Genomic DNA, 17,177 nt, shown 5'->3' on the forward strand with positions numbered 1-17,177 from the left:
CTTAGGGTTTTTCTACATATATCATGTCATCTGCAAATAATTAAAGTTTTGCTTTTCCCTTACAAAATTTGTTGTCTTGTATGATTGCTGTGGCTAGAACTTCCAGCACTATGTTGAATAAAAGTGGTGAGAGTGGACATCTTTGTCTTGTTCCTGATCTTAGAAGAAAAAGTTCTCCATTTTTCACCACTGAGTGTGATGTTAGCTGTGGGTTTTTCATATATGGTTTTTATTATGTTGTGATATCCTCTGTCCAAGCCTCCATTATTGAGATTTTTTTATTATGAGTAATGATGATAAATACATTTCATTCTTACTTCATTCAATATACAGAAAGAATTGGGTGGCCATTTTTAGCTACTACAACATATTTTATATCAGAGGATGCTAAAAATACAAAGAGGCCAAAGAAACAATCATTTACATAGTAAACAATTGTAAAAGTACTCACTCTTTACCTTATGCACACTTAGAATATGACATTTCTTTCTCTTTCCCAATAGTTTCTTGGCTCATGTAGTAGGAAGGAATGTGGAAAGCAGAGGAAACTCCCCTGTCATTGTAATCAGTCATAGTTTAAGGGCTCAAAGATATTTTAGGTAGATATTTTTTTGCAACAACAAGGGGAAAAGGATCCTTTTCAAAGAATATAGTTGGGTGTATTGGGTCAAGATTTCCTTAAGGAATAAAATTCTGGAATCTCAACAAGACAGAATTGTCATCGTATCAAGAGTTCAGTTCTAAATTTTGTTTTATTCTTTCTAAATTTTAGAACTCTGAATTGTTCTTACTACATAATAGCAGGAGAGTAAGCCTGTCCTTACAGTTTACTACTATAATTATCATAAGTAAAAATATTAAAGCGCTAAATAGATTAAATTCAGAATGAAAAGGTTTGTGTATAAATTACAAATAAGCAAACCATACAACTTATGTTTTAATATTTGATGACATAGGCTTCCTTTATCTGTGATTATTTTTTTCTTTTGATAAAATTAACTTTGGAAATAGCAGAGCGCTCTGATCCACCAAACTATGAAGATTTTAGAGAAGGTGGGTGTAAATATGATTAGGATTAGAAGAAAAATACAAAGAAGAAAGAAAAGATGTTGATACAGAAGAGTTAGAAGCTAGAATATCTTAAATTTGCATGTTTATAAATGACTTAATATTTTCACAAAAACTTTAAAAAATAAAAATAAAAAGAAGTTGCTTATTTATTTACCCATTTATTTTACCTATTTATTTAGAGAAAGTGTGTGTGTGTGTGTGTGTGTATGCGCGCGTGTGAATATGGGGAGAGGGAGAAAGACAATCTCAAGCAGACTCCTCACTGAGCATGGAGCCTGACACAGGGCTCAAACCTACGACCCTGAGATCATGACCTGAGCCAAAATCAAGAGCCAGACACTCAACCAAGTGAGCCACCCAGTCACCCCCGTTCCACCTTTAGAACAATTCTGTAAGTATTTCCATTTCACAGAAGAGCAAACAGGCTAGAAGGTAAAGTCATAGAGCTACTAAGTGGAAGATCCTGAAAAAATAAGTGGTTATCTTATATACAGGGTGATATATACAGGGTGAATATATACAGGGTGAATTTCAGGGTCTCTAGGAAGGTAACTCTTAACTGTTAACATTCTACCCTTCACCACCCTCTGGTTTCTATCAGGAACCATCCCACCATCATCACTCTTACACATGCCAAATATTAAACATAAGTCAAAGGGAGAAACAATCTTTGTAACTCCTAACAAGCACATTTCCCCCCAAGCTTTATCTTTGTAAGCATTATAACTAGGGACTTCTGGGGAAGATGGCAGAATAGGAAGATCTTAAGCTCACCTCTTCCCATGAATACAACTAGATAATACAACTAGGTAATAACATATTAGTGTAAATAACCCAGAATATGACCTAAAGACTGGCAGAACAGACTCTCCACAGATAAATATAGAGAAGAGGCCACGCCAAAGAGGGTAGGAAGGGTGAAAGGGTAGTTGGGAGTTAAACAGACCACAGGGACAGACCTATGGAACTGTCCATGGGAGGGAGGGACCTGCAGGCTTGGAGAGGGGAGAGAAACAGACTATCACACCAGGTACCCCAAGTATGGGGAACTCACCCAGGTGAGAGGAAATCCCATAACATTTGGCTTTGAAAGCCAGAGGGGGGGTAATTTTATGAGTTCTTACAATGAATAGGGCTTAATAGGTAGAACTTTCAAAATCAGCAGGTTTGGCTCTGAGAGAGCTGAGAAAGCAAAAGGAAACAGTTTCTGCCCTTAAAGAGAGTACAGTAAACAGCCCCATGGAGATACAGCATAGAAGCAGCAGTTTGAAAAATGCCTAGGGTATATGGGAGGGAAATTTGTTTACTAATCTCAGGGTATGTGCTGGAGGGACAGGGATCATTGGCAGACTTTTCCAGGAACAAAGGAGCTGGTGGGTGCCCTTTCCCTCCCCTGCACCCCACAGGTCTGTTTAGCTCTCTGATCTAACTCTACTCAAGCCCCAGGTGGCTCCAGATTGGCCCATTAGCAATGCAGGGACCAAATCCTGCCCACAAAAGGCAAAGAGAACCACTGCAAACAACTGGACTAAAGGCACAAGCAGCTCAGCCACTACAGTAGTGTGCACACAACACACATAGGTGACACCCCTGAAGTCCCCGTCTGGTGAACAGGAGACATTACACTGCAGGGCCCAAGAGAGCCTCTTCCTCATAAGGCCACTATTTACAAGAGCAGGAGACGTAGCTGACTTTCCTAACACATAGAAAGAGACACAGAGAGCTAGACAAAGTGAGGAGTCAGAGGAACATGTTCCAAAAGAAAGAACAGGACAAAATGACAGCACGAGACCTAAACAAAACAAGTAAATTCTCTATCAGGAATGTTATTTATTTTTAAAGATTTTATTTATTTACCTGAGAGTGAGAGAAAGAGCATGAGAAGAGAGAGCATGAGAGGGTCAGAGGGAGAAGAAGTCTCCCCGTGGAGCAGAAAGCCTGACACAGGGCTCGATCCCAGGACTCCAGGATCATGACCTGGGCCAAAGGCAGACACTTAACCCACTGAGCCACCCAAGCACCACACCTGATAGAGAATTTAAAGTAATGGTCATAAAGATACTGATTGTACTGGAGAAAGGACTGGAGAAAAGACTGGAGAACCTCACTGAAACTTCTCACGAAGAAATAGAAAACATAAAAAAGAACCAATCAGAGATGAGCAACTCAATAACTGAAGGCAAAAATGCACTAGATGGAATAAATAGTGCACTAGATGGAATAAATAGTACACTAGAAGAAATAGAAGAACAGATCAGCAACCTGGAGGACAGAGTGATGGAGAATAATCAAGCTGAACAGGAGAGGGGGGTGGAGGGATGAAAACAGACTTAGCGAACTAAGCAACACCATCAAGCATAATGACATTTGCATTGTAGGGGTCCCAGAAGGAGAAGAGAGGGAAGCGGGGGTGGGGGGCAGAAAATGTGTTTGAAGAAATAATAGTTGTAAACTTCCCAAATCTGGGGAAGGAAATAGAAATGCAGATCCAGGAGGCACAGAGAGCCCCCAACAAAATCAACCCAAGGAGATCCACACCAAGACACATAATACTTAAAATGGCAAAAAGTAGCGATAAAGAGAGAAACTGAAAAGCAGCAATAGAAAAGAAAATGGTTACATACAGGGGAAATTCTGTAAGTCTGTCAAATGATCTTTTAGCAGAACCTTTGCAGGCCAGAAGAGAGTGGCATGACACACTCTGAGTGCTGAAAGAAAAAAACCTACAGCCAAGAATACTCTGTCCAGCAAGGCTATCATTCAGGGAAAAAAAGAGAGATAGAGTTTCCCACACAAACAAAAGTTACAGGAATTCATGACCACTAAACCAGCCCTACAAGAAATGGTACAGGGGACTCTTTGAGTGAAAAGACCATAAGCAGTAATAAGAAAAGTAGACAGCACAAGAGCAGTAAAATTAAATGTATCTATAAAAATTAGTCAAGGGGAACACCTGGGTGGCTCAGTCGGTTAAGCATCTGCCTTCAACTCAGGTCATAATCCCAGGGTCCTGGCATCAAGACCCACACTGGGCTCCTTGCTCGGTGCAAAGCTTGATTTTCCCTGTCCCCCTGCTTGTTCTCTCTCTTACTAGTGCTCTCTCTCTGATAAATAAATAGAATCTTTAAAAAAAAAATCAGTTAAGGTATTCACAGAATAAAAGGATGTAAAGTAGGACACCATATATCTAAAATAAGCAGGGGAAGGAAGTAGGGGAGGAGTAAAGAATGAGTTCAAATTTAAGAGACCATAAACTTAAAATATAACATCTTATGCATATAGTAATTTATACCAACCTAATGGTAACCACAAATCAAAAACCAGTAAGAGATATGCAAGAGTTGTAACTAGGCATCTTTGCCCAAGAAGATAGTGATGGGTGATGGTGGGAAGAGATCCATTCAAGTTCTGGGGCTCTGGGGTCGAGATCCACAATTAAAAATAAGGTGCTCGGGGGACACCTAGGTGGCTCAGTTGGTTAGGCCGCTGCCTTTGGCTCAGGTCATGATCCCAGGGTCCTGGGATCAAGTCCCGCATCGGGCTCCTTGCTCGGCAGGGAGCCTGCTTCTCTCGTTGCCTCTGCCTGCCTCTCTGCCTGCTTGTGTGTTCTCTCTCGCTCTCTCTGGCAAATAAATGAAAAATCTAAAAATAATAATAATAAAAATAAAAATAAGGTGCTCGGGGCACTTGGGTGACTTAGTGGGTTAAAGCCTCTGCCTTCGGCTCAAGTCATGATCCCAAGGTCCTGGGATCAAGCCCCGCATCGGGCTCTCCACTCAGCGGGGGGCCTGCTTCCATTCCTCTCTCTCTGCCTGCCTCTCTGCCTACTTGTGATCTCTGTCAAAGGAATAAAAATCTTTAAAAAAATAAATAAAAAATAAAAATAGGGTGCTCTACACTTGAAATAATCCACTCCATCATCCACCCCATCCCCAAATACACACGGTCCTCTGGACTGCTCATCAAGTACTTTGTGTACCAAAAAGGCCAATGGTGAAATTTCTGCCAGGTCACCTACAAAATTATTTGAAAGCAAAAGCGGAAAACTAAAGAAGCTAACAATACTCTTGTACCTTGAATGCTTCTTTTAAAAAAGGCCTTACATCCTTCACACGACCAGACTCCATAGTGATATCCAGATGCGTAATCGCTGCAGACCGCACAGAAGTGAGCATCCCTCTTTGAACTTGGACTAGTAACAGGGCTGGCACCACTGCTCCCACTAACTTTCCTTTTCAGTGTCTCTCTGGAGGCAAAGAAAACTTTCATTGTAAAACAGCATTAAGAGAAAAGATGGACTCTCTAGAGAAAAAAAAAAAAAAGCATGAACACTGCCAAATTTACCTCTTTGCCCTCCAGGGCTCAAGATAAATAAATTCCAGGAAATCCGGTCAAGCACAGCCTTTGTTGCTGGTATCAGATCTATGAAGAGTCACACTGTTGGGAATGATGGATGTTTGAAAGTGGTTCTGCAAGTCTATGTCCATCCATGCAGCGTGGATGAGACTAGTAACCACAGACGGCTAGTGGTAGCCACCAGGTAAGTGACCAGGACAAGTCATACCCGCAGGTCTGAACCATGAGCAGGATGTACAGGATGTACAGGAGCCTCCCGTAGTTGCTAGAATTCATCAACACTGCACAGATGGGCCTAAATGTACCTAACCATTTTCAAGTCTCGGTCATTCCCAAGAGTTGCTAAATAGCCCTTCAGAGTTCCCATTTAAATGGGGCAACAAAATCTTTCATTCTGCAATGTAAGATGAAGGCCTAGAATGAAAATAATTTTATGAGGAGTAACAAATGGACTCAAGTTTTATTGAAGTGAATACTATACTCTGGTTTAGAGAGATAGAGAAAGAGGAGGGAAGAGTAGGGAAGGGCAGAGAGAAGAAAAAGAGAAAGAGAAAGGAGAAGAGAGAGGATAAAAGTGGACACATGCCTGTCCTTAGAAGGTTTTAACGGAAGCAGGTGCTCAGTGCTGGGGAGAAGAGCAATGGCTCCCATAGAGGAGAGGAGAACCCAGCAAGGCAGCACTGGCAGACACCAAAAACCCACATGGTCAGTTCCTAATTTTGCCAGACCACGTTTCTTTGGGAAAGGAAACGTTAGAGGTATGATTGATTTATAAATGAACATAATTATACCATGGGTTAATTTATCCTAGTATTAGCAGAACTCTGATTAGAGTTCATGCCCAGAAACAAATGACCTTCCCTTTTAGGCTGGGTGAAAAACAGTAATTTAAAAAAGGTATATACAATGTTTATATTCTCTTTTACCAATAACGTTTTTAAAAGAGAAAAAATACTGTGTAATATGGCTTTCTCAAAGTGTTACAACAGCATTTGAAAGTAACAAATTTCAACATCCAATATGCATTGACTTAATACTTCAGTCATTTTAGAAATTTATCTACTTCTCATCTTTCTCTCTACCCAACCTCTTCCCACCATAGCTGTAATTATCATTAAACACATTATAAATTGAATGGAAATAACCATGTTACCTTGCTTTTAAAGGTACAAATACCGTTTTGAACTTAACGAAATTTCAACTAAAGTCTGCAATTAGTTTCCCATCAATCTTTAGCAAACGTTATTTTAGTTCACTGCTAAAAAGCTTATGCCAATTACTGTCTGTCTTTCCAGGCTTCATGTGTCCAGTATATTTCATTTAAGTAACCACCACTACCAACTACCACCATTGCTTTTATCCTGGACACAATGTGCCATGAATGCTAAATTGTGGTTTCACCACAAAAAGGACCTAACTTGAAAGTAAACATTCTTTTTCAAACCCATGTCACTTTATCAAGAGAAAAGGGATTTAAGTTCAATCTTTAATGTCTAGTCATGATAGTGAATTCTCCCTACAACCCAGATCTACAAGCTTACTTTTTAACAAGGAATAGAATATCAGAAGAGATATTCTAGAATTCGGAATATCCTATGTGTTAGGTGCTCTAAGTAATCTATGTGATGAATAAAGACTTTGAATAATGCATAGCTTTCTTCCAACTCATAAAGGGATTTGAATAATGCCCCTGACGTACAATTCAGAATGAAGACTGAATTTACCTGTTTACAGGTAAGGTGGGTTCTAGTGATCTTGCTTCACACCAAGGACTCTTTTGAGGTTCTGCATACAGAAGTGACGACTGGCAATGGATCGCTAAGGGAGAGAGGTGTCCAGGAGTTGGCCACAGCACATTCGGGCTTGTGGTCTGTCGACCGGGTCCACCTTCTGAGTTACTGGCACTGCTGGGAACGCTGTAATTCATCACAGCAGGGCTGTAGAACGTCATGGTGGAATATTCATGGCGGCTCTCAACATAGGAGGAAGGTATATATATGGGGCCGTGCTCCAGGGGTAGGACAGATTGACTGCAGTTGTAGGAAGCTGGAGAGTTAAGGCTAGATGGTGAGTTTTTGATATCCATGTCTTGAATAGGTAACAGCTGAGGAAACTCTTTGTGAGGAGAAGCACAAAGGGACATTGTACTGTTCTCAAAGACTCATGGGCAGGTATGCTGGCTGTAGAGAAAAACAAAAAAGACATTTCTAAGTTAGAGCTACAGGCCTAACTATTCAAAAGGTCCAAATATATTTATTACTTACACACACACACAGCTTAGAAACACATCCTGAAAAGACAGACTCAAAAGCATTAAACTCAGGGATTGTGAACAGGAGGCATGAAACTCTCATCGGCTACTTTATTCACTTCTTTATTGCTTTTGTTGTTGTTAGCTACAAGAATTTTTTTTAACCACAAGAATTTATTATACTTTTAAAAATTAAAAAATTCAGGATGATATTAAAATGCCAAGGGATTTTTTCCCCCCTTCTAGAACTAGAGAAGTTTATTTTAAAGTTCTTACAAAAAAATAAACAAGAATAACCAAGAAAACATTGAAAGAGCAGGTCGGTGAGCAGAGACAACATTAACAGATATCCAAATACACGACGAGTCACCAGTAATAAAACACAAGGAACAGATAGGTCAACGTTCCCACGTCCTTTATCAATTTATTGCTTCTCAGCCTTCAATGCACCCTTTAATATGAAACCTATATTAAGTGCTGGAATTGTTTTACCTGGTTAAAGTGAGCGCAATACTAAGCGTTCTCAGTAGAGGGCGCTGCAGGGACACCAAAAGGAGGAAAAGGCAGTTGTAATTTCTGGCACCCACAGAGGTCCCCAGTGCGGGGGCTGAGAACAGCCAGTGGAGTCTGGCCCCCCCCACGGGTCCAAAACGAGGACTCTCTGCAACCTTGCAGCGCCGATGTGGGGATAACCTTACATAGCCACCTGTCAGGACTGTGGCTCCAAGAGTCACAAAGAAATTGTTCCTTGTACAAATCTCACCTCGTGCTATCTGCACACTGTGAAGGCCTTCTGTCCCCTGCCTCCCCGTCCTGCAGGCACCTGGACTCCCAGGGCACAACCACCCCGCCAGTTGCTGATTGCCTGGTCTCCCGTTGCACCCCGGAGGCTGTCCTGTTGCTTGCCCAACAACCCTAGACCAGCTCTGGCCTGGCTAAACTAGCAAAATCTCTGCTAGTTAGTGGCCCGTCCACCTTTCCCAAAGAGGTCTGAACCCTGTCCAAGTTTGCCCTTCCTTCCGTGCTCTCCCTCAGCACTAGGGTGCCATTTATAGTTTACTTATATATTATACTTAATTTCTTATAGTTTCTTTTTTCTTTTTAAGATTTATTTATTTGACAGAGAGAGAGAGAGAGAGATCACAAGTAGGCAGAAAGGCAGGCAGAGAGAGGGGGGGAAGCAGGCTTACCGCTGAGCAGAGAGCCCGATGCGGGGCTCGATCCCAGGACCCTGAGATCATGACCTGAGCCAAAGGCAGAGGCTTAACCCACTGAGCCACCCAGGCGCCCCAGTTTTGTTTTTGTTTTTGTTTTAAGATTTTTATATTTCTTTGGCATGGTGGGAGGGGGAGAAAGCATGAACGGGGGAGGGAGAGAAGCAGGCTCCCCACTGAGCAGGGAGCCCTACATGGGACTTGATCCCAGAACCCTGGGATCATAAGCTGAGCCGAATGCAGATGCTTAAATGACTGAGCCACCCAGGTGCCTCATAGCTATTCTTTACATTAAAACTCCCTTGTTGAACCGACTGCGGTTTCTATCTCCTGATTGGACCAGATGGCTACCTAACAGTATAGAAAATCCCAAAATAGAAAATTCAAGAACTCAAAAGTTTTTGAAAATTTGGCATATGATAAACACCTTTTTTGAAAAAACTCAAATCATAGAGAAAACACTGGACAGTAGAACAGCCACTGGGAAAAGAACCTATGCCAGAATAAACTCCAAAGGGTTCAGAGATCCAAATGTTAAGAGAAAAATGGAAGAAGGAGAGGGAGGGAAGGGGGCATGTGAGGGAGAGAGAGGGGACTGCACAAGTCCTAGAAGCAAGCACAGATAAACTTTATATCTTGCATGTGGGGGGAAAACCTAACTAATGCTTAAAATCCCCATCTATCCAATTAAAAGATGACCAATAAATTCAGAACAGAAAAGGAAATCTTTGCACATCATAAAAACACCATAAGCAAAGTCAAAAAAAGACAAATGACAAATTGAGGAGGAAATACTCTCAACTTCTATGAGAGACAAGGAGCTAATTGTCCCAGTATTTAGAACTCTTAAAGTGAAAAAAGATTTTAACAAATTCTTTAGATAGGGACACCTGGGTGGCTCAGTTGGTTAGGTGTCTGCCTTTGGCTCAGGTCATGATCCTAGGGTCCTGGGATCAAGTCCCACATCAGGCTCCTTGCTCAGTGAGCAGTCTGCTTCTCCCTCTCTCTGCTGCTCCCCCAGCTTATGTGTTCTGACAAATGAATAAAAAAAAAATTATTTTTCATGACATTGACATTTTTTTAAAAAAGGTTTTATTTTTTGACAGAAAGAGAGAGATCACAAGTAAGAGAGGCAGGCAGAGATAGAGAGGAAGGGAAGCAGGCTCCCCAGTGAGCAGAGAGCCCGATGCGGGGCTTGATCCCAGGACCCCAGGATCACGACCTGAGCTGAAAGCAGAGGCTTTAACCCACTGAGCCACCCAGGCGCCGGACATTTTTTTTTTTATTATTAACATACAATGTATTGCTTCAGGGGTACAGGTCTGTGATTCATCAGTCTTACACAATTCACAGCACTCACCATAGCACATACCCTCCCCAATGTCCATAACCCAGTCACCCCACCCTTCCCACTCCCCTCCCCTCCAGCAACCTTCAGTTTGTTTCCTGAAATTAAGAGTCTCTTATGGTTTGTCTCCCTCTCTGGTTTCATCTTGTTTCATTCCTTCCCCTCTTCCCCCATGATCCTCTGTCTTGTTTCTCAAATTCTTCATATCAATGAGATCATATGATAATTGTCTTTCTCTGACTTATTTCGCTTAGCCTAATACCCTCTAGGTTCCATCCATGTCATTGTAAATGGCAAGATTTCATGGGGTTTTGATGGCTGCATAATATTCCATCGTGTGTGTATATACACACACCACATCTTCTTTATCCATTCATCTGTTGATGGACATCTAGGCTCTTTCCATAGTTTGGCTCTTGTGGACATTAATTCTTTAAATAGGCAAAAGACATAGAACACAGAAAAAGACAAAACAACTCTTAAAACACAAAAATGATTAACCTCACTCACAGAATTTAAAACTATACCAAATTACCATTTTCTTGTGTTTGGCAAAAATTCAAATGTTTAACAAGAGACTTTTCTGGGGCGCCTGGGTGGCTCAGTGGGTTAAAGCCTCTGCCTTCGGCTCAGGTCATGATCCCAGGGTCCTGGGATCAAGCCCCACATCGGGCTCTCTGCTCCGCAGGGAGCCTGCTTCCTCCTCTCTCTCTCTGCCTACTTGTGATCTGTCAAATAAATAAATAAAATCTTTAAAAAAAGAGAGAGAGAGAGAGAGACTTTCCTGGCGAGGCTGTGGAAAAACAGACTCTCTGAAACTGTTCGTAGGAGTGCAAAATGACACAGCCTTCATGGGTGTCTGGCATTATATACAGATTTTACAGGTGTTACCTTTGGACTGAGTCCATAGTGATATTTTTAAAAGAAAAGGAGAGAGAGAAAAAGAAAACAAACCATTGGCTCCCATTGCAAATGACTGTTACATCAGTTTCTCACTCAGAATTAGCAATTAAAGGAAAAGAATTAAGTCTGTACCCTGCATTTTTGAGAGATTCTGTAGTTTATGCCATGGTTGAGGGCAAACTCTTCTTTACAAAGTATGCCACCCAATAAATAGTTTAGACAAAAAATACTTGGATGGATAAACTGGTTACAAGTAAAAATGTTAACAATTACTGAATCTAGATGGTGGACATATGGACATTCATTATACCAGTCTTTCAACTCTTTTGTAAGTTTAAAATTTTTTGTAAGAACCTTTGGAGGAAAGACACAAAATAACACAAGAAATTATAAATAGAATCCTTTAAAAAAAAGAATAATATAATCTAGAAAATATAATCTGGAAAAAGGAAGAATGACCATTAATAACTAGACTGGTTGAGAAAGGTCTTTAAGTAAAGAAGCTTGTCTTGAGAAGTTCTCCATGTTTGAGATTTTTAGCTCTGGCTGTCATCTACTTCCACATGTCAGCAACTGGGCTCTCTAATCCTGATCACTTTCTCCTGACATTTTCATTTGAGCACTCATTTTAATTTGTCCTCCAAACAGTATACCTATGGTGATTTTAAACTATGTCCACAAATTCAACATTCTTCCCTTCAAAAGGTGGAGTCTAATCTCCCCTTGAGTGTGCGCTAAATTTAAGACTCATTTTGAATGAATAAATTAGGGTATGTGGCTTCCATGACGAGGTCATAGAAGGCACTGCAGCCCTTTCCTAGCTTGCTCTCTTGGGTCACTCACTCCAAGGGAAATTAGCTGCTGTACTGTGAGGACACACACAGCCTTATAGAGGCCTCCTGCCAATAGCTAGCAAGGAACTCCAGCCAACAGCTCTATGAGTGAGGTATTTTGGAAACAGATCTTCCAGTCCCAGTCAAGCCTTCAGATGTCTGCAACCTCATGAGAGGAGCAAAGCCAGAACCTTCTGGCTAAGCTACTCCTGGATTCCTGACCCTCAAAAAACGTGCATGAGATATTATGTTTGTTATTTAAGCTGCTCAATTCTATGATGATTTGCTACACAGCAGTAGATAATACAAATCCAAGGTAAAAATCATTTTCCTACCCCAAACCAATCCTAATTTCCTATTTGTTGATGACAAAGTGCAACACACTTCACTTTGACTTCTCCACTGCATCCAATTACCTTTAATCACTAGGGCACACTTTTTTCTCCATAGTGCATGTTCCTCGTGGTCTGTCTTTTGCCATCATCTAAGCAAGTTCTCATTACTTCTTGTCTGTGCATCTGCAATAGGCCCTCACCATGCCTGGTCTCTTGTGAGCTCTTTTTCCAGGTCCACAGAGCTGCCAGAATAACATTCTTATTTTTTAAGATTTACTCATCTGAGAGTGCGTGCGTGCGTGGCACACTTGGGGAGTGGGGGTGGGGGGGTGCAGAGGGAGAGAGAAGCCCAAGCAGACCTACACTGAGCATGGATTTGGAGGCAGAGCCCAACAGAGGGCTTGATCCCATGACCCCAAGATCATGACCTGAGCTGAAATCAAGAGACAGAAGCTTAAATATCTGCACTACCCAGGTGCCCCCAGACTAACATTCTGAAAACCAGCTCTGATCACCCCTCTGTCCCCCCAGCCTGTGAAATAAGTCGCACCCGTCTAACATCCAACGCATTGCACTCTGCTGCCCCAACCCATCATCCCACTCTAATTGGCTATTTTCCTACAGAAGATTGGTCATGTCTATAAGGAATATGCAAAGTGCATCGTAAAGTGGTTGGCGTTCTATGCCTTAGCACCCTTCTTAGCACCCCTATAATTATTTACAAACTTCATCCTCCTTATTAGAACTCCATTGACTCATTCTTGTACATGGTAGAGGTAGAACTAGATCTTAAGCTCCTTGAAGGCACACACTATTTTTATTCACCTTCTACTACCACTCAGTAATTATTTGCTATAATGAAAGAGTATGAGGGAATGTGTTTATAAGATTTCACCCAGTCAAGGGTGTTAGTCAAAAATAGGAGCACCAACATCACTTGGCATCAGGGAAATACAAATCAAAACCACAATGAGATGTCACCTCACACCAGTCAGAATGGCTAAAATTAACAAGTCAAGAAATGACAGGTGTTAGCAAAGATGTGGAGAAAGGGAAACCCTCCTACACTGTTGGTGGGAATGCAAGCTGGTGCAGCCACTCTGGAAAACAACATGGAGGTTTCTCCAAAAGTTGAAAATAGAGCTACCCTACAACCCAGCAATCACACTATTGGGTATTTACCCCAAAGATACAAATGTAGTGATCTGAAGGGGTATGTGTACCCCAGTGTTTATAGCAGCAATGTCCACAATAGCCAAACTATGGGAAGAACCTAGATGTCCATCAACAGATGAACGGATAAAGAAGATGTGGTACATACACACACACACACACACACACACACACACATATATATATACACAATGGAATACTATGCAGCCATCAAAAGAAAAGAAATCTTGCCATTTGCAATGATGTGGATGGAACTAGAGGGTATTATGCTGAATGAAATAAGTCAATGAGAGAGACAATTTTCATAGGATCTCTCTGATATGAGGAATTTGAGAGGCAGGGCAAGGGGTCATGGTGGGTAGGGAGGGAAAAAATGAAAACAAGATGGGATGGGGAAAGAAACAAACCATAAGAGACACTTAATCTCAGGAAACAAACTGAGGGTTGCTGGGAGGTTGGGGGGTAGGAATAGGGTGGAACACTGGGGAGGGTTCGTGCTATGGAGAGTTATGGACACTGGGGAAGGTTCGTGCGATGGAGAGTGCTATGAAGTGTGTAAGACTGATTATTCATAGACCTATAACCTTGAAGCAAATAATACACTGTATGTTAATTTAAAAAGGGCGGGGGAAGCACCTTCAGTAGGTATGGTACCATGTAGAGAAAGGAGATCTAAAGGAGTCCCAAGACATGCAGTCTGCATTCAGAGAGCTACTGTGCCAGGTAAAGGAGGCAAGACACACCAGGTAAAATGCTAAGGAACTAAAACAGACATCCTACCACTTATAATCAGCACTGATTGACCATTAAGGACAGGAGAGAGAACAGTAGCTGGAGAAGAATACAGAATTTAAAAAGTGTGTGTGTGTGTGTAGATAGATATTGTACATATCATATATACAGAATATATGATATGCATTATAGACATAATACATGTATGCACCTAAGATATATAATATGTATATTATATAGATACATTATATATGTACTATATAATGCATGTATAAGATATGTATATATCTTATACATTTCATATGACAATATGAATTTATTAATCATAACAGAATTTCATATTTCCATTACTCAGCTTCCCAATCAACATATACAATCCCCGATTCCTAACAGAAAATATGTAGGATAAAGCATATAATGTTAACTATTATCAAAACTAGCCATGTCCAAAAATTTTTTTAAGTCATGATAAATTACACAAACTTACAATGTTAACCATTTCTAAATGGATGATTCAGTAGTGTTACATACATTCATGCCATTGTGCAGCTCATCTCCAGAACTCTTTCCATCTTGCAAAGCTAAGATTCCTTGCCTGTTAAACAACAGCTCCCCAACCTACCCCCTCCTCCAGCCCTTGGCAACCACCATTCAACTTTGTCTTTTATGGTGCTGACTCTTCACCGCAGAGAAGTGAAATCATGCGTCTGTCCTTCTGTGTTTGTCTTATTTCACTTACCACAGTGTCCTCAAGGTTCATCCATATTGTATCATGTGTCAGAATTTCCTTCCTTTTTAAGGCTGAATGATATTTCATTGTTTTCATGCACCACATTTTGTTAATCAAGAAAGGGTTTTAAATAGAAATGCCTGAAAACATTTACAGATTCATCAAATGACCTGGGTTGGAGCGAGTGGTTGACTATAGAAGAAACACAGGTGTTGGTAATTAGGTCACTGGTGCTCTTGAGATCACCTTTGGGCCGGTCAGCATTGTGAGGGGGCATCCATCCTTCCATCGGTCCTGAAAACACCTCTCCTGTTCCACTCCGCCTCCACATAGGCTGTTCGCTGTGGTTAGGTTTTTGATATGGTCTTTGGGGACTGCATTTTAGTGCATTGTTTTTGCTATACGATCTGAGCATATCTTATGTGGCCAGATATTTAATCAAAAGACATTTTCAAGTATGTTAACAACACAACTGAAACAGTACACAGTGTAATGATTCAGAGGAAGATACTCAAGGTAACATGCTTAATGAATTGTATCTGTGTATAGCAAAATGTAACCTGGAGGTAATACATTTTGTATTTCTTGAACTTAAAAAAAAAAAGTACAAGAAAACAAGATGGCCTACCCAGTTTAATAAATAGAAGTATATCCAGAAGTGTGGTCACTGTGAGGAGTAGACACATTACATTCAGGAAATTACAAAGCAGGAGAGCAGTGAACTGAAGAGTAACCATTTGAACAAGACTTCAGGTTAATATTCAATAATAAAATCCGTTGAAGGATTGAAACAAAAAATTCCCTGAACATTTTGGTCTGTCAAGTTTTTACTGAATTTCATGTTGTCTCAACTTTACATTGCCCCAGAGAAACATACGTAGCATTTTAACATAAGTAACTCAGCAAATCAGCACACCAATCTATCAGAAAGCCACTGCTATCTTTTACTTTCAGTAGGCCCCTTAAAAACAGAAAGTTTCTTCTGATATACAGTGACGAATAGCAGCACGGAAATTCATGAACTTGAAATAACACTTCCTATTATCCAGGTAGAAAGTAAACACACAATTTAAAATGAAGAGGACATCGCTCTCAGGAGCAGAGAATCAATCCCATTACTCATTTTCACCTGTAACAAATGTGCATTCTCAGCTCAGAAATGCTGAACTGACCTGTCCGATACACACCACCAAATGGCAAATCCAGGATTTGTCCAGGCGATCAATCAGGTGCCGCAGTGACTTTCCTTAGAAAAATCAATTTCACATACATATGCCAATCAATTTCTCTAGAATTTCCACACAGCCCTAGCGCAGTAATAATTCAGGAGCGTGGCTGGAGAGTTAATCAAAAGCCTGTGTTCCCTTTTGGCTGAGGGTCTTTCAGAGGTATCCAGATTCAGGTGGCAACAATTTGTCAGTGGAAGGTTGGATCATTAGTAATTTGGTAGCCAAGGCAAAGGGTTTTTTCTTTTGAAGCAAAGATACAACAAGGGGTGAGGAACTTAAATCATGGCAGGAGACCCTGTAGACAAACAAGTAGCGAAAGTCTTCACGGGGGGGGGGGGGGGGGGGGTCTAAGAAAGTGACTAAGCAACCTGGGCTGGTTATGTGAATAGTCTGATCTAAACCAGGGAGATATTTCTTCAACACTGCAGGACAAGATTTTCCCAACACAGTGCTTTGAACAAGCAAGCACTGATTCAGTGAGCACAATATCTGGAGTCAGAGGGAAAAATAGTCTCTAACCAGATTAATTATTGGGCCTGGCAGGCATGGAACTTCACCTGGTCAACAAAAGAACACATACCCAAACATCCTGATTCTAAGAATTAAACATTTTTTTGCATGGCAATTTTCCTTAACCCGTCATCATAGCCTAAGATAGTTGGCCCGTATCTTTCATGATGAACAGCCCTTGTCCTCTGTCCAAAAACTTCTCTAGCCCACTCCTCCAGCACGAGCATGCGCACATACACATACAGACACACATACGCTGGTGGTGAGCCCTTGTGGGTCACGTCGGTGTTCAGCAGGAAAGCTTTCTGTACACGTGGGATTATACATACATCATGTTCTATCATACTGGGAACACATTCTGGAATTTAAACAGAAAAAAAGCTCTTAAAATCCCAAATACGAACAGCAATTCTTTGGGAGAAGAAAAAGGCAGGCCCTAGAAATGCTAGAAAGACACTCCAGGAAGAGTTTTTGTCAAGGATTTTGTCAAAG

The 17,177-nt window shown here is 41.0% G+C and overlaps 1 protein-coding gene across 2 annotated transcripts in view; it reads right to left on the minus strand.

Annotated features, from left to right (window-relative positions):
• Positions 1 to 17,177, minus strand: part of ESR2 (estrogen receptor 2) — a 74,327-nt gene that overhangs the window by 52,509 nt on the left and 4,641 nt on the right. Inside the window, exons 1-3 of one of the 2 annotated variants that reach the window (XM_047738784.1) lie at positions 9,783 to 9,854; positions 7,152 to 7,607; positions 5,145 to 5,317 (exon numbers count right to left, since the gene is read on the minus strand). In XM_047738784.1, coding sequence (XP_047594740.1) covers positions 5,145 to 5,317; positions 7,152 to 7,570 — 592 coding nt within the window. In that variant the 5' untranslated portion in view covers positions 7,571 to 7,607; positions 9,783 to 9,854. Of the gene's footprint in view, positions 1 to 5,144; positions 5,318 to 7,151; positions 7,608 to 9,782; positions 9,855 to 17,177 lie in introns of those variants that run through there. The other variant, XM_047738783.1, reaches the window with a different exon arrangement.

This window comes from Lutra lutra, chromosome 7, assembly GCF_902655055.1.
Source record: "Lutra lutra chromosome 7, mLutLut1.2, whole genome shotgun sequence".
NCBI lineage: Eukaryota > Metazoa > Chordata > Mammalia > Carnivora > Mustelidae > Lutra > Lutra lutra.